Source organism: Terrapene carolina, unplaced genomic scaffold (assembly GCF_002925995.2).
Source record: "Terrapene carolina triunguis isolate 2854851 unplaced genomic scaffold, T_m_triunguis-2.0 Scaffold23, whole genome shotgun sequence".
Classification (NCBI taxonomy): Eukaryota; Metazoa; Chordata; order Testudines; family Emydidae; genus Terrapene; species Terrapene triunguis.
The window spans coordinates 21,113,837-21,132,822 of record NW_020664374.1 but is presented as its reverse complement, the minus strand read 5'-3'; the positions used below and the strand labels follow the sequence as shown (position 1 = coordinate 21,132,822).

At 40.3% G+C, this 18,986-nt stretch overlaps 1 protein-coding gene across 1 annotated transcript in view; it reads right to left on the bottom strand.

Moving 5' to 3' along the window:
- Positions 1-18,986, bottom strand: part of LOC112104466 (phosphate-regulating neutral endopeptidase PHEX) — a gene marked incomplete at its 5' end in the record, with an annotated part of 114,970 nt that overhangs the window by 65,195 nt on the left and 30,789 nt on the right. Inside the window, 6 exons of the mRNA XM_026649346.1 lie at positions 6,828-6,973; positions 7,284-7,367; positions 10,855-10,971; positions 12,399-12,467; positions 15,893-16,119; positions 18,362-18,448. Of these exons, the coding sequence (XP_026505131.1) occupies positions 6,828-6,973; positions 7,284-7,367; positions 10,855-10,971; positions 12,399-12,467; positions 15,893-16,119; positions 18,362-18,448 (730 nt within the window). The remainder of the gene's footprint in view (positions 1-6,827; positions 6,974-7,283; positions 7,368-10,854; positions 10,972-12,398; positions 12,468-15,892; positions 16,120-18,361; positions 18,449-18,986) is intronic.

Sequence of the window (18,986 nt, the reverse complement as noted above, 5' to 3'; positions counted from 1 at the left end):
CTCTTTTTACAATGCAATTTTCATTTAGGTACTCTTTACACAAATGGTAAGTGCTATGCAGTGACAGTAATTACGTAATTGCTCTGTACAGAAACTACACAATATCTGGTAATTTTTTACTTGTAAATCAAAGTGCAGGTTCTCTCTCTTTACTAGTAAGACCTGCAAATAATGATCATGAAACTAAAATCATGGATAATTAGCTCCCATATATAGTCATTACGTGGTATTAACTAGGGTGACCAGATGTCCTGATATTAGTGGCTTTGTCTTATTTAGGAAACTATGCTGTGTCCCCCCCCACCCCCCAACTGGAAAAAAAAGTGTCCCAATTTTTCACACTTGCTGTCCGGTCACCCTTGTATTAGCACCTTTCTTATGAAAATATCAATGTGTTTTACAAGCATTTCTTCATTAGCACTCTGAGAATTACTGTAGGCAAATATTACTATCCCCACTTTGTAGATGGATAAACTGAAACACAGAGAAAGCTTAAGCGCTCAGATACTAGAGGGGTTGAAAGATAGATAGGAGCAACTTGTCCAACCCTCCCAGGAGACCCAACTCCTGTTACCCTTCACTAAACATTAAACAACACACTCTCAAGTCCAATGTGTATGGTTACTGTGATGGGGTAACTAGCACCTGCTGTATGAGACATATGTGCACTGTAAAATCAAGGTGAGGAATTTAGATTTCACCCTCTCGAAAATACTGAAGTATTCTACAGCAATGCCCTAAACACACTGGTACAGTCATACACAAGTGTGAATCATAGTAACTTATTCACTAAAGATTTGCCCCTGATCACATGCACTTGGAGTGCACATGAGTGTATTTAGCAAAAGTCATGATTAAGAAAAGGGGAACAGGATAATTTGGGAAGCATTTATGACTGAAGATAAAGTAATGAGCTCTACTATATGATCAGACAGATTGCACCACTTCTGTATTGAAAACTGAAGGAGGCAGGTTGGAATAAGGAAAACTCTGTGAAGGTTCCCTTGTGAATATTTCGCCATAGCATCCTATGAGGCATAGGAAAGATTTGCCTTCCTGGGGCAAGGGCTGTGGGGCCCACCTCAAACCTGGTGTTTCCCAGGAGATCTGAGAGAGGCCAAAGCCATCCACAAGGAATCCCTTTACCTGAGCACTGACACTGAATGCCCTGTAGCCATGAGGTTCCCCAGCAGTGGCTACCCTCACAGACAAGCTTCCTTTTCCAGGAAAGATCCATATGGTCAGAGCAGGGCTAAGAACCACCTGCCCTGGCTTCACCCTCAGCCTGACCACTCCTTTCTCCCAAGCTTCCCCTTTTCCCATCTTCTCCTACTGTGGCGAGACCTTCACGGGTCTGAAGGGAGAGGAACAGTGTCATGGCAACATCCAAGTCTCCTTCCACATGTGGGGGTTGATATCCCATGCATGGAGGGAACCCTTCACTAGGATCTAGGTGGCAATCATCTGCCCTCCTGTATGTAAATGTCCATGTAATCATATAATATATTGTGTCTGTTGGATGTTTTTTCAGTGATTAGAAATATACATGTCTAATATATAATGTCATCAAGAAGATTAGCTTGCATGAGCTCAGGTTACAAGACTTCGAACAGTTCTTTTTGTCGTGATTGAATGAATTGAATCAGAAACATCAAAATATACTCCAGGATCAATAATGATACCTCAAAATAGCAGGTCTTTCACAAAAAATGTTTGGTCAATGTGGGGTTTCCTGAAGCAATGACAAACTGAATTATGCTCTAAGTGCCTACTCAGTAAAATTTCTGCAAGTGAGCTAATTTCCACAAGCCTCACATTTATCAATTTCAAAGCGCTTCAGCGGGGCTGCATCCATGCTCCTGCAATACCTATTAAGTCCCTGCATTTTATTAGAATCTAGAAAAGTATTTGCAGGATTCCTGTGGATTAAAATGATAAAAGGCTTAATTTTCATTAAAATTCTTATAAGGAGAAAACCCCATGTAGAAAGACCACTACCATGAGGCAATTACATTTTACAATTTAGCACTTAAACGCCACAGAAATTTAATTCTCCTTTGTGTGCAGTTCTTGCTCCACCTTGGGTGGTGTTTATCCTTGATTATGGGTTAGGAAATCTGTTCTGAGTTAAAATAAAAGGGTGGGGAATGTAACTAGTGATGGATGAACTTCAAAAATAGGCCTGATCCAAAGCCCATTGATATCACTGTAAGTAGTTCCATTGATTTCAGTAGCTTTTGGATCAAGTCAATGATATGGAGGTGGGGCTGAGTTTAGATAAATACATGAAGATTATCCAAATCTTATTTGAACTGGATCTGAAAAATTGGGCTGGACACCTTCCAAGAATGGGTGCTTTGATGAGATCTCTGGTACTTTCTTTTTGAACTAGTATTTGAATCCCCTGCTACTCAAAAATATAAAGCAATGAAAAAGGTTTCATTTCAAACTCTGGATGAGGATTGGTTATTCTGTTTTCTTGAGCGTGGGGAAGAGGTAGAGGCGTAGCGAGCGCCCTCCGTACCCTCCGACCGGAGGGGGCCCCGCAAGGAAGGGGGCCCCTAAAAGTGGCAAAATAAATACCGCATTCCAGTTTCTGCATTGTAAGGGGCCCCGCCCGGACATATGTTCGGAGGGGGCCACCGTTCGGAGGGGGCCACGTTCTTTGTTGCTACGGCCCTGGGAAGAGCAGGGTTCATATTTTATCTGAACCTGTTTACCAATCCTTGGCTTCTATTCTTTGTCTCTTCGGCCAAGTACACAAAGTACAAAAAGAATAGAGATAGATGGGGCTAATTTCACCACTTTGGTTTAAAACAATAGTACTTTTTACTTCTGTGTTGCCATTCACCTAAGCCTCTCAGAATGCTTTACAAATTATTTAATCTACACAATGCCAGTGTGAAGGAGGCAACTAATATGCCAAGTTTACCAATGGTGAAACTGAGGTACGGAGAATGTGAGCTATTTGCCTTGCTTCCCACACTGAGATGTAGTTCTAGAATAGAACATACAAGTCCCAGATCCAAGTTCTGTGTAACTAAAGTCCTTGGGAAGATTACATTTTGTCCCACTTTGACTGATAAATGATTGCTACAAATGGAAAGTTTAGGATGATTATTTCTTAACAAAGCGGTCTGTTAGTTTGTGGTATAGTCTCCCAAAGGAAGTGGTAGAAACCTTGTTTCCTGGGACATTTCGAACTAGACCACACATTTGTGATAACACTGTAAGGAACAATAATGCCTTGGCAGTGAATAAAGTTGATGACCTACATAAAATGCTAGGATTTTGTGACATCATGCTAGCATTTCTATCAATATTTATTGATAGACAGTTTTAATACAAGCTCAACAAATAGATCCATGTTTTCCAACTAATGGACTTCCTTGAGGGGCATAAGCTGTGCATGCATTTTTGCATTCCTAACTGAATTGTGGAACCAAATTCTGAGCACTTCTAAACCTCTCTCTACCATACTCCAGCAGCGGCATATCCACAACTAATTTAGCAGGAGCATCCTGAAGTGCAAAGAGAATACTAGGCTTCAAGTTTTCTAAAAGTTTATTCCATTATGTTCTATGGAAGAGTGAGTGTTAGTTATTTGTCTTCTGCCAGACCAGTAGGATAAGCAACAGGAAAGTAGTTCTTCAGTTTGAGTTCCGTTAGGGTTATAATCATTGTTATTGTAACAGTTACAAAGATTTGTATTTGGGATACAAATCCCTTTATTGCTCTCAGGTTATACATGGGACTGTTCTTCTCTCAATGTACACAAATTCTCCTTAACAAAAGTGAAACGGACATTGAGGAAAGAACAGATTCCTTATATAACAGATGTAAGTTAATATCTAAGATTCCTAGGGCATACCATACAATATCTTGATTAAATTCACTGGAGTTACCATGAACCGATTAGAGCTGAGTGAATAATGGCCTGTGAAAAATTCATGCAATGAATTTAGCTCCTATTCTGGTTTTTGTGCTGTCTCCAATCAGACTGCAATTTTAATGAATTTGTTCACTATTCAAAAGGGTCCAGTGAGTGCTCGGAGGAAATAGTTTTCAATATGTGGATTGCTTACAAAAAATTCTCTGTGAATACTTCATTGAATAATCCATACCTGGGGTTCAGTTCAATATTCAACTTGAGCGATTTGTCACTTAATTCGCATGATATTGTTTCTGTTCTCAGAATGGATGACCTAATCTTTAAGCTGCTTCTTCCTCTATCTGAAACAAATTTCATTTACTTCGACTGTACGACTCTTTGGAGCTGGGGCAGTCTTTTTTTCTGTGTTTGTACAGCACTTTCTACCATAGTCCTGGTCTACTACTGGGGTTCCTATGGCTACCACAATACTCATAATAATAACAACAATTTTGTGCCTGAAAAGGGATGGAACTCAGTCAAAGTGAAAATCCTATTTAGATGCCACAGAAATATCCACAAATAATTTTTCTTACTATTCACCTGGCTCCACTAATGATACTATATCTCCTGAAGTGATTCAGAAATTAATTTATGTTATAACCACTGAAATACGACTGGGACTTCAGAAGGAATCAAGTGGAATATATTAACATAGAAATATTAACACACAAATATTTACTGTGACAATCTGAAATCAAGTCCACATTGTTTGCATTAATTTTGCTGTTTAAACTCCTTTCTGACATTCACCTGCTATATAAAATATGACATTTAAGCATTTATCCTTGAACTTATTCACCATTTAGGCAGATTTAAGGCTCTGTGTATTGCTCTACACTTATGGGGGTGGTGGAAAAGGAGAAGTTTTCTTTCCTGTTACTATTTTTTCCAAATTAGATAATAAAGTAACTTTCAGAGCCAATTGTGACATCCTAAAGAGTCCTAAAAAAGCTTTTTTGTTACTACGTAGTGAATCTTTGAATGGATGTTCTGTATTAATGTATTTGTATCTTTGACAAACACGTGATTAACAACGGCCATATTAAAGTAACTGAATAAATTTATTTATGTTTAAGTCATCATGCTATAATTTACCATTTCTAACAACGTATGAATCAATTTTCTTAGGACTAGATTGCACAGTGTAGGCATAGCCTGTCTTGAGGACTCTCACAAACTGCTGCCCTCCTTAAGGGATGAAGCTCAGTGCATGGGGTGTGGGGAAACAGAGTCATGGCTTTGCCTACTCCCGCACTTTCTGCTTTCTTTGGGGCACCCTGTGCCCAAGGGCAATAGTTAGGGAGTAGTACTGGCACTCCACTGAACACAGGGCCTGGACCTGTGCCCAGCCCATATGCCACCCTCACAAGAGAGGGGAGGTTCTTTACTCCCTCCCCTCTGCTGTGCTCCTGCATAAAGGCTAGGGAGATCTAGCTCTTAATTAAGCTGTAGGACCCAATCCTCCCAGCACCTTACAGGATGGGACACTGAAGTAAATAAAATGAGCCTCTTTGCTTTATAGCAATATAATACAAAACATACACATAAAGGGACCAATTCTCCATTGCCTTGCTACATATGCAGTTGGTGTAAAATGCTACCAAATAAGCATTTTATACTCACTTTGCATGTATGAAACTGACTTTCCAAGGCACAAGGCAATGGAGAATCGGGGCCGCACAATGCATATTATTCAGTCATTTGAAGGAGAAATTCTGTGGTCGTGTCTGTTTGAATTGTTTAAAGCAGGTTATGATAGCTGATTGTTTGGCGGTTGAAGAAACACTAATTTTTATTTTTAGTATTGCCTGATATTTTACAAGTATTATGAATTTTTTAAAATATGTTCTTATTAAGAGAAGAAATACAGTGCAATAACATCAGAATAAAGTTTCTGCCTTGTTCTAGTATTTTTTAGTTGTTATGTAGATGACTTTAGTTTGACATGCTCTGACCAAGTAATATTATTGCATGGCTAGCAATAAACTGTTTTTAGAAAGACATTCAACCAAAAATAAAAAGGTGGATGGTAAGAGGCAATCATTAAATAAGTAGCTCAACAGAGTAATTCATAAGCTGTTAGTTTCAGTAATAAAGGAGTATTGCAAAGTCAGACAATTCAAGCATATACATTTTTCTCTATACTAAGGGACTGTTCTTCCATGTCTTGCACCCCTGAGCAAAGTGGGTGCAAAATGCTACCATTCTGATCTAGTAGCATTTTACACATCCATATCACAGCAGTAAATGACTACACAAGATGCAAGGCCATGGACAATCAAGCCTTAAACGTATATTAGAATGGTGAGCTGGATGCACCTGTAATTGCAAGCCGCACTGCAAGATCTTTTTTTTATTTCACTTTTTTTATTTGAAGTTAGAAATTGCATTACCATCTACAAGGCTTGTATTCTTCAGCCTTTATTCAAGCAAAACCAAATGGGAGGTTTGCCTGAGTAAAGACTTGAGCCAAGAGAGTGCTGAACATCTGAGATTCTCATTGAAATGCCCCGGATTTGGCCCACCCTTTTGAGTGTAGTTGAATGCACGGTATAATACAGCAGACAAAGGTATAACACAGTCCAATGGCTGGAAGTTAAAGCTAGACATAGACATATTCAGACTGGAAATAAAGTACACATTTTTAACTGTGAGGGTAATTAACCATCTGAACAATTTATCAAGAATTGTGGTGGAGTCTCTATCACTGGCATTTTTAAAATGCAAGATTGAGTGCTTTTAAAAAATAAATAAATAAATAAAATAATAAAGATACACTCCAGGAATTATTTTGGGGAAGGTCTATGGGCTGTGTTATATGGGAGGTCAGACTAGATGATCACAATAGTCCCTTCTGGCCTTGGAATCTACAAAACATAATAATAATCCTCACTTTTTCCTTTCTTTTTCTAGTATCCTGAACAAATCTTTGAAGTACTGGGGCACACGGACAATCACGTTTTCTGAAGGACCTAGATCTTGAAGGTCAGGGTAGAGTTTAGTGTCAATCACCTTCCTGATATATCCCAGCCAGTCAAACTGAAAGGACAAAGAAAAGCTCAGTTAATACATTTGACAAACAGGGAAGATCAGACATAATTAATTGGCAGGGTTCAGTTAAATGACACAAAGGTTTTTGCTCATTTAAAATATTTAATTTCATCATGGCAAATAGTTTGGTACTTAAAGATGCAGCTGTATTTAAAACAACAATTATACTAGAGAACACCTGTTTGTACTAATGTTCATTTAAAATGCTGTCATGTGCACATTTGAAGCACCTTCAGTTGTAAATGGTGAGTTACATAGTCCAGACATTAGAGCAATTTTCCAGTTAACTTCCACCAACCTGAGGGATCATAGTGCTAAGTTCAGATATGTTCATTCTATTGTACATAGTCTCACTGGTTCGATTCTCCTGTGGAATCATTATCTAGAGAACATAAATGAAAATAAATATGTTTTAAACATCCTTATCTTACAAATAATATGATAGGTATTAAACTGAGAACTATCTCAGTCCAGCTGCAAAAAAAAAAAAAAAGTAGTTCATAGCAACAAATTGCCTCCCGATCCTCAAAGGAAAGTCAGCTATCCTAAACCCAAAACTAACTAATGTTATTTTAACTTATTACACTTCAGTAAGTTATCCAGTATTTTTTCTTTTAAAAATTGGGCCAAATTTTGCTCCAATTACATCACATTAAATTACTAGTCACTCCATTCAAATTTTTAGCAGCATAAGTGAGAGCCAGATTTAGCCCATTAATACTTCTTCACTTCATCACCTCAACTAGAAGTCCATTCCACCTCCTCAAAAGCATCTGGTCAAAAAGAAATACTACAGAGAAAACTAGGCCCATTCATAAATTATGAGGATTATCCAGATTCCAAGGTTTCGGTTTGTCCATAATAAAAAAAGTAGTCCAAGCACAAAGTTCAGATCCAGTTCAAAATGTCCTCAAAGTTCAAGGGTGTTAGGATTTCAGATGCTGGTTCCAGCCTAATTCTAAGGTAATTTCTATACCATGGACTCCGTTGAAACTAAACAGGACACAGATGGCAAGATTCCAGACCAACCAAACTAATGGCAGTTTTCCAACCCAAACTCCCAAACCAAGTTTCTCTGGCTTTTGCTTATGCAATACAGAAAATATGACTTTCCTCAGATATTTTAATTCCCTTCCCTCACTGCCCCTCACATATGTCATCTTTTTCTTCCCCCACTCCCCACAGGCTCTACTCCCTAAAATCTTCCCACTCTTTCCTGCTTAAACTTTCATGTTTCTCCATGCCTACTGGTACCACCCCCTGACATGTGACAAATCTTTAAACTCATCCTGCATGCTCTGCTTTCTTTCCCCCACAAAACTCTCCTACTTGTGTGTAGTTCGCAATCACCCACATCTACCTGAAATCTTAGCATCTGCTCTCCACACATTCCCTCAAATCCTCTCTAATCACAGGATCTATTCTTAGAAATATTTTCCTTCCATTCTTGCTACTTCTCTCCCTGAACAAGTCTTCCCCAGGTAAGTTCACTTAAAATGAATATAGGGCACACAGTATATATATATAAAAAACCAAGATAACAAGAGTTAATGTCTGTCTTGTAGTTACACAGGGGTGTTTATATAACCAATTACATTCACTAGGGCTTGGTTAACAATCAAAGCCATTGGACTCCGGTCTTTATTCATGTCTAGATTTTAGGGCATTTTTTTTTCCCCTTGAACAGCAATAATTATCACTCTCAGTGTATTATGTCTCTCAGTGACTATTATTGACCCTGAAGGCTCTCAGGGTCCATTTCATCTATGTGGCAGCTTCACATGTGCACTAAATTCATGAACTAAAAGTCTGTAGGGCTTTATCGAAGGAATTACTGGAGCCACAAGTGATGGCAATGTCTGGGAAAAGTGCACCCATTTGCAGTGTCCCTAAAGAGCTGAACAAACATGTATTGCTCTTCCAATGTAATGAGAGACAGTGAAGAATATGCTCATTACAATGAAGCAAGCTCTGTAAGGCGCTGTCTTGAATAAAATAAAGCTGAATGTTTGATTTGATACACTGCTGCCAGCTTGGATCACCCCAAATTCTGCAAAAAAAATCTTTTAGGGCCATATGCTACTTTCTACTCTGTGATAAGCAGCAGCAGAAATCAGCACATCAAGACTAATAGTGTTTGTGTGTGATGGGGAGAGATCTGGCTTTATGGCAGGCTACCCACTATCCTTCCCCAACAAGCTTAACCAATGGTCTCCAGAGGTTTCAGGTTCCACATATTAGGACAGGGGTGGGAAAACTTTTTGGGCCGAGGGCCACATCTGGGTTGGGAAATTGTATGCAGGGCTGGGGCAGGGGGTTGGGGTGTGGGAGGGGTTACGGTGTGCAGAAAGGGGCTCAGGACAAGGGATTGGGGCAGAGGAGGGATGTGAGGTGTATGAGGGGGCTCAGAGAAGGGGGTTGGGGTGCAGGAGGGTTGCGAGGTGCAGGCAGGGGGCTTAGGGCAGGGAGTTGGGGGGCAAGGTGCAGGAGGGGCTCGGGCTCCGGCCTGGCGCCACTTACCTAAAGCGGCTCCAGGGTGGCAGCGGCACGCACCGGAGCCAGGGCAGGCTCCCTGCATGCCTGCCCTGTCTCCGGCCCAGCACCACTCCAGGAAGCGCTGCAGCCCCTGGGGGAGGAGAGCGGAGGGCTCCACGTGCGCTGCCCTTGCCGCACCTCCAGGTACCTCCCCTAAAGTTCCCATTGGCCGCGGTTCCCCGTTCCCAGCCAATGGGAGATGCGGGGGGCAGTGCCTGGAGGCAAGGGCAATGCACAGAGCCCTCTGTGCCCCCACCCGGGGGCCACAGGGACATGGAGCTGGCTGCTTCTGAGAGCGGCGCGGGGCCCACGGCGCCACGGGGGGCAATCCCACGGGCCGGATCCAAAGCCCTGAGGGACCAGATCTGGCCCGTGGGCCGTAGTTTGCCCACCCCTGTGTTAGGAGGTGGTGGGATGGATGGATGGCTGCTCTCCACGGCACTGTCCAGAAACCATGAACTCCATATACATTAATGCTGATGGGGCAGCACTAATTTATAACAGTTCGTCACCACTGAATGAAACCCTTCCTGCTCACCCTGACCAAAGGAGTTCACAGGAATGCTAGCAGGATGTGCCACCCCTGGGAGAAAAGTCCCTGCAGGAGCCATGCTGGTATGTAGGTCAACGGAGCAAGAAGCACAGGGCCACCACAAATGTTGCCTTTGTCTCCAAACAGTTCCCAGAGATCTAGGAGTTTTATGGGTAAAAAGCAAGTATAAATTCGATAGGAGTGAGGAGGGATCCATTTTCCTACCATGGCCTCATTTTTCACGCAGATACAAATGGAATATTGATTGACTAAACCCATCGTTCTGTAACTGAACAAACAAGAGCCCACACAATTCAGGTGGCCATAATGTTCTAAAAGACAACAAAATATTTCAACAGGAAAGCTAGACGTAAAACTGTTTGTAATAATACTTAATGGTATTACTTCAACAATTACTTCAACCTTCCTCACAAGCATAAGTTAATGATAATACATTGCCCAGCTGATTGCACTACGGGAAACACATTTAACTAAAACAGCCTCATCAAAACTCAAACTAATAATTATTTTGCAGATTTAAAGGATGGACTATACTCCCACGGTTGGTTATTTCAGAACAGAATTCTGAGTTAACAGTTAACTAATGCAGAAGGTTTGCTTTGGGCTTTTCTTTTTCATACTTTCACTACTGTTTCTACTCCTCCACTTCACCTTTCAAGAAATGTTACAAAGTATGTTAATATAAAATAATTGCACGAAGGAAAACCAGTAATATAGTATTGTTTCAATTCATGCATCTTTTTAGCAGTTAGTTACAATTACACATTAGCAAATTACTAACCTCAGCTATTTTAATTTCCAGTTTCAGAACTGACTTCATATCAGACTCTGCCCGTGAGGCATTAGCACCCAAAAGCACTGCAATATCAACCATGAACTGCAAAAAGGCTTCTCTGTACTGAAGAGAAAGAAGAATGAAATGAGCATTGCAGTTACATCTGAGGGTGGCTGTAACAGTAAAAAGAAAAGTATTCTGCATTTAAGTCATTGTTTCAAGTGGAAGATAAGCATTTTGTGAGACTGGCTTTATTCCACCGCAGGAGAACCAGGGAAATAACACCATAACAGGTATTGTGCTGACAGGATCTCTCTGTGGTTCACTGAATACAGCTTTCAAAACATACCAAATGGCATGTGTGTGTTGGATTGAGACATACTTACAGATGTTAGAGCTCAGAGAATTAGTATAGACCAAGCCAAGCTGTAAATCTACAGCACACTAGCATACCATGCACTAATGGCTGTGTAGACTGAAAGTTCACTATAGTGCTTTGACCTACTACTGTATCAAACAGCGTGGAGTAGCAGGATCCACATGGCCAGTTCATGGTAAGCTAGTGTGCTGTAGATTTACACCCCAGCTCGCTGTGCACTAAGTCTGTGTGTAGGCAAGCCCTTACAAAGGAATTGAATATGTATATTTGTATAGAAAATATATTCCTAGAATGATCTCTCTGCAACAACTCACTCCCATCCTCCAGTCTTGCACTGAGCTTTTGGATGCCCTAGGTCCTCTGATGTCTTGGAGGACATCTGGTGGAATCCTTTCAGCCAGCATTCAAGACAGGAATAAAATTATACTCCAATTAACTACATATTTCACCTTCTGGTAGATGTAGTTCACTGGAGACACCACCTGGCCAGAGGGATGCCACTGGAAAACACACTAGCTCACCTGAGAGCTGGGAGGGGGAAGGAAAAGGGTCAGAACTTGGATGAGGGCAATCACCACTGCCCCATGAAGATTGTGGGGATATATTTATAGAGTCTGGGGCTACAGGTGCTGGACATTGCATAATTTCCCATCATACTTAGGGGGAAAGGTGTTGCAAGTACTAAATATTGGGATAATCATTGAACACTTTTGGATCTTGCAATCCCTACTCAACTGTGAGTATGAAGAGGTTTGGAAGGGGCCATAGGAAGAAAAGAAACTGAAGACCTTGGAACCTATTGAGGGCCTCCTCATTCTGGGATTAAATACATCTAAATGTATTTGACAATAATGATCTAAAATACGAGAACTTAATACAGTGTTGATGCTTAGAGTCATTAGATTATTTTACATAGTTTAATTGAACCAAGCCAAAACTTACTATAAGGTTCAGGTTTGGTTCAGAGGAAATGCAGAGCTGAATTTTTATTTTTATAATTTTTCTAAAATGAAGAATACTCTGGATGAGAACAAGAGACGTGCAATTAACTGTAGTATAAACAAGCATAAATAGCAAACCACAGAGCCCAATCTCAATTTGGAGCTCAGCTAAAAAGAAAAAATTCATAGTGGGAAAATGATTTATCAAAGCTCAAGTTACTAATACTTACAGATTTAGCTTCTGTGGTATTATCAAGGTAATCTTCCCGTGCAGTTAGAGACAGGGTTGCTTGGTCTAGCTGTTAAAATAAACAGGAAAAGTATATAATACTCCTTATATAGTCTGTATTACACACATACACACAATTAACTGCCATCAATAAGAGAGGTATTTTTCTGGTCGTTAGAATAGGTGATATAGGGGCTAGTGGATCTGATCACCAGTTTAGGATAAACAACTGGCCATGCCCAAGAGTCCAGCTCTTTGGGACTCTTTAACACAAAAAACTGTAACACGTTCTTCAGCTAAGATTGCAGGGCTCTCTGGCCTGCAAGACCTTAAGGCACTGGACCTTAGCCCAGCGGAGGGGGGTTCGCAGGACTTTCCTGCTCTCTTGCAGCCATCTACTGCAGCCAGAGTGTGCATTCCGAGCCTTCTCCTGGTCCCAACCAGCCTCATGAACTGGGGCCCTCAATTATATCCCCTGACTGGGATCCATTAGCCCCAATCACTAAATGTTGTCTGACTGGGACAGATGATTCCCAGCACCTGCCTGCTGGGCTCCTCTTCAGAATAGGACAGGCTGCTCCCCGGCTCCCCCGACCCTTAAAGGAGCACACCGCCCTGTTACGCTGTCCTATAACACTAACATACAATCAATTGTGCAACATTGTGATAAATCCCACAGGAACTCTCACAAGCAGAAAACTTTAAAGTGCACTGTATGGCATTAACCACACTTGGACTGACCTCCACTCCATTATACTCATGAAGCTTTAGAAACCCCAAGAAATAAACAAACCACCACCTGCAATATAAATGAGGTTGTCCTACTGTTGAAAAGGTGGTGCTGAAACCTTTTTCAGAGAGTCGTTTTACAGCACATTTAAGGTTCACGCTGATTTATATTTGTTCTGCAGGATGAAATAATCATGCCAGGATATTTGCATATTGCTGCAAGTCCTTTATCAGGCAAAGTCCCTCTGAAGTCAATTTTTTTTAAATTACTTCTGGAAACTCTCATTTTTCCCAAAGCACTATATTGGCTCATGTTAGACTGAGGTACAGATGCCCATTTTGAAGGCACAACCAATTTCAAAACACTGAATAATAGATTGATGAGGCCACCAGCAGCAGTATTGTTGCTGCAAGATTACTACTCTGGAGAATTTTGTTTTTAAAAAATATGATGCGCTGCCCAATGAACAAACATTAGATTTAAATATATAGTTTTACACAGGCACATTTTTAGAAACAGAAAGAAACAGATAATAGCAATATAGCATATTTAAATTTATTAAATTTAGTGGGAGGTTTAAATGTGTGATTTTTTTTTTAGAATTTGAAATAAATAAAAACAACCAGACTGTCAAATACATAAATGTTGTCATTTCTATATCACCTGCTATTTGAAAGCTTTTGTAACATATCTTATACAAAATAATACAAATAATTCATAGAAATCACTTCCTCAACTGGAGCTTAGGAAGATTCCTCTAGTTGTTTATAAGCACGTGGCAATGATACTCAACAGCTTTATGATTTCTGAGAAACAATATCACTGTACTATTTCTCAACATGTCCAAGTGAAAAGAAAGTACCTACAGCAGCAACAGTAGACCTCGGATGATTTTGTTTGTTTTAAGTAATCATCCGATGATTGAAATGCTTATCTGAACTTGGCCAACTCTTTTTTGGTCTAGAAATCAGGCTTGAGGTCTTGGAAGAACAGAATTTCTTCCAAATTTTTTTATACTTGGCTCCATTAGGGCTGGAAATATATTCTAGTTGAAACCAAGAAATGCAAAGATGTGAGAAAAAGCAAAAGCAAAGGAAAGCTAATCAATTTCTTTAGCCTTCAGGAAAAGGTTCAGGTTGGATTTGAGTAGAGTTTTTTATTTCATCTGAACCACATTGCTCATGAACCTGTAATGCTGAGAGAGAAAGCTTAAGAATGTTAAAATATATCTCTTCCTGTAAATAGATTTAAATACTTCATTACTCATCTACCCTCCTGGAATTAATTAAAACATTTAGTTACTAAGCAGAATATTGGCAGAGGCACTCTGCAAATCGAGCTTCTAATCAAATTAGCAATGAGCAGTCATTCAGACTGTGCAGTTAATTTATGCACTTAAATACTACTAAACAGATTCAGTGGACACACTAGTAAATATAATCCATCACTAGGAGACTAGCAAAAGGATCTGTCCCAACCAACAATTTATGTGGGTGAGTTGGGTTATCTAAATAGCTTCTTGGAAAATACTTCCTATAGAGATTCTAGTCTTTCACCCATTAGAAAAAGACCTTTGGCCAAAGTATCTGAACATCATTCAAGTAGTCTGTACGTGGGAATCCGCTAATGAAAACAAGGAAGTGGCTCATTAACTTGATTTACTATTGACTCAATGAGTAGTGGAAAGAATCACTTTAAGGGAACATTAGGAATATAAACATTTATGTCAGTTGGCTATCCCTGACCTGGTTTTGAAAACTGTGACCCAGAATCAATAACAAATCTAGTATCAGAAAAGTTAAGGTCCACAATATCCCTACGCAATCTATGTAATGCCCAGAAGGCAACTTTTATATAAGGATCACCCATTTTATTTCACTTTTGTGACTGGTCACTTTCCACTTTGCCTTTAACTCTCTCTAGCACAGACATACAATCTCATTGCTGGTAACTGGTGGGTTGGGTTATATGGTTTAGGGTTGTTTTTTTTCTCCTTAAAAAGCAACAAAAATTTGGACCAAGTCTCACGTTAACCCAGGTGACAACCTGCCTACCTAAATTCTACCTGTCCTGGTGACAACCTGCCTACCTAAATTCCCCCTGAAGTTTCAATAGGATACAGCTAGGTAACATATTTTAATTCATTTACTGTCCTAAATTGTTGTGTAGCGTTGGCATGAATTGCTAACCTGCAGCCATGTTACACTGCAGAAGTGATTGCATTTCACTGAAAGGTTAAGTGACTCCTGTATTTAAAGCATGAATGAGTTTGGGGATCATATGAAATGAATGACGACATATCAATATAGGACAATATACTAGTGCCACCAATTAAGTGCCTAATGAAGTGGAATATCCCAAATTTATAATACTTGCAAATGATACACCATCTTTTATCTTCACAGAAAAAAATATTCCTCCTCACACAAATATATAGGACACAAAAACCATCAAGAATCAGATTCTGACCTCATTTGGATACCCACATCGATCTTGGATATTGATTAATCAGGAATGTATTTTACTCACAATTCTGCCCTATTAAGGAATAAAATATCCTATCTACATACATTTTTCACCCGTGATAGTGTAACATTTGGTACGTAATGGCTTCTAAATTCCCATATATGGGTGATCATGTATATATACAAACCATTGGGTACTAACGGTTACAGCTAAACTTAAATTAACACAGTATTGAACTCACTTTTTAAAATGGATCACATAGCTATGACAAGTAGCATATTAGAAATGTTATACTGTACCTTTAAGATGTGTTTATTGGAGGTTTTGTCATCAGGAGCCACATACAAACGGATGAAGACAGAGTTACTGTACTGACCACGAAAAGTTGCAAGGGTCTGGAGCATGCTGAACTTCCTTTCTGACCATTGTCCTTCAGGTCCGATGTTAGATTCCAGCACAGGCCAACGGAACAGCGAATGCTTCAGTATACTTAACAGTGGTTTTGCATCAACTTTTTCAATTTTATCTTAAATGACAAGATGTGCCAACATTAAAGTTCCAGGCAATTCAAACCCAGTAGTGGGTATAAAGTCATGCCAATGAGATAGAAAGGTTTATAGACTGATCAATTTCTAGGCAAGACTAAACAGAATAGCTCAAACCTAATGCCTTGGGTGGTCTTTTGCTGAAAAGACGCCTCTGAAAATAAGAGTACACCTCTACCCCGATATAACGCGACCCGATATAACATGAATTCAGATATAAAGCGATAAAGTAGTGCTCCAGAGGGGCGGGGCTGCGCACTCTGGTGGATCAAAGCAAGTTCGATATAACGCGTTTTCACCTATAACGCGGTAAGATTTTTTTGGCTCCCGAGGACAGCGTTATATCGAGGTAGAGGTGTATATGACTCCTTTATCACAGTTTATCCAAATCAAGCATTGATAACCTGGGCAAGGAGAAACTTGCATTGCATTCAGCTGCACTGTGCCTGTACTTGGAATGTAAACCTCTCTACACTCTAATTCTACGGTATGTTCATCATAGCCAATGGAAGAAATGTTTCAGATAAATAATACATAGTGATAATCTAGGTCAGATTTAAAATATAAAGTAAGAATCAGCTTAGGTACTACAGTGATGGACTCAATGGAACACGCTAAGACTGACAGAAATGTCATTTGTTGTTTAAGAAAACGGGATGAAAAACTTGCTTTTTAAATAATGGCTGTGGGCTAACAGGGAATGAAATAACATGCAGCGACGAAATCCTGCTGGTGATTGCTCAACAACTGGCATAGGAGTTTGATTGATATTTGCAAACAAAATTGAGAGGGAATGGGAGTGGCCAGAGAGAGAATACAATGGAGTGTGCAACAGAAAAAACATGTAGGCAGTCAGCTTCACAGCATGTTGGAGCATCAGAAAAGAAATACTCCATAAGACGGGGTGGGGGGGGAAACAACTTCTAAAAAAAAATTCTGGGAGAACACCAGAGGAACATGTTGAGGAACCAAGTCTACCAGGTTTGATCCCCCACCCCCTCAAGGAATTGACTCAAGAGATTCCAGAAACTTTAAAGATAAATTGCTAACTGCATTTGACCCAGAAGAGCCACAAGTAAAACAGATTTCACAGTACCAGCACCTTGTGGAGACATTAGGGCAGCATGAGATTTTTGGGCAGTGGAGGTTCTAGAGACATACACAAATGTGACTGGTGAAGAAACTGTGAGAGTTGAAAGTGGACATAGAGTTACAAGAGACCACAACCTAGGCTAGGGCCAGGTGTAGCTGCACTGATGAGAGGAGAAAGCAAGAAATACTGCAAGCCATCCCGGAGATACTTTGAGAGGGTTCTGCTGTCAGGGCCCAGTTGAAGAGTTGGCTTGTGTGCCCTACCATTTAGGTGCCCCGATGTAGAGGAAATAGGAATGCAAAGAAGAATTTCAATTTTCATTAGAAAAAATGAACATTGTTTCTAGCTTGTTTATGAAAACTACTTGATGGAAGTCATTCGCTAAGGTCAAAGAGAACAAGCAGGGGCGGGCCAGCAAAAGACTGAGGGACCTAAAGTTCCTGATCTACTTCACTCTGCCACCCATCCTTTTAATGTCAAATGACTCCACTGAGTTTGGGGTGTGCCCCAAAGTATCACCTCTCTTACCCTCTCCAAAATCCTCAGGCCAGAACTGTACATACTAGTATGATAATAGAGGAGAGACTTTCGTTAGTGTTGAAGAGCAGGGATGACAAATATTTATTGCAGAGCCTGAAAACTGGCTATCTGACATAGACTCAGGAGTTCAGAGCGAGAAGCCTGAGGGCACAAGCCAAGATGGTAAAGTTTGGAGCCATCTGGTCCTTAATTGCCAGCTGAACAATTCCATCAGAGGATTCTATGAAACAATTTACTCATTTAACCTGTCAGTCAATGCTCCCACATCGTTTTGAGAGTCCCTTAAAGCATAATCACTTTTCAAAGGAGAACTATGTAAATATGGTATCTTGTGCCTTTGTATATTCAGAGGCACATTGCCTGACTTTATTGACAAAACAAGACTCTGAACTTGCAATTGGATCCATGTGAGTGGATCTTTCATTTGCTTGGAGCCTCACTGAGTTCGGTGAGTACAAATGACGGCCTGCATGGGTACAACGGCAGGGTCTGGGCCTAAGCTTTTACTGCTTTCTTCTGCACGCGTGTCAGAGCCTAATACGGGTAATATACAGCCCACCCAGGCCCCAAAATAAAATCAAGTTACTTACTCTCATTCATACATGATGAGTAAAGGATCTTGGCTTTCTGTACAGCTTCACTGTCCCGTCTCTTGCTGATAGGTTTCTGTAGCAGTGCTGTGAAGCATACACAGTAAAATAAGTTTCTCCCAGGCCTTGGAAAATGCAGGGTTTGGTTTGTTTTTTAAATCATGCCGCTGGTTGGAAAATGTATCATCGTGGGATGACTTCATGGTCTAAATACCACTCATCTCCTCAAAACAACAATTTTAAATTCTAGCTGGGTTGACTCAAACCTTACCCCTTCCAGGGTACTTAAACTGAGTTACTCTAAAGAGTTGGGAGGGGAGAGAGCCAATAAGGAGGAGACTTTCAAATAACTTTAAAACCCAAGCTTTGAGTTACAATTTTTTAAAAACTGCATTATGAAGGAAGTGACAATCATTGCAGAATATAGCTCATCCTTTTTCTTTTAAGGCAGGGTGGGGGAGGATAGATCTTGCAAGCAGCTGAACAAGTCTTTTCATTCCAGGGCCAGTGCTGTTCTATACCACTCATTTTTTGGCCACTGCCTTTTCCAATAATTTACCATACCACTGTCCCCATCAGGGCCGGTGGAAGGATGTTTCGTGCCCTAGGCGAAACTTCCACCTTG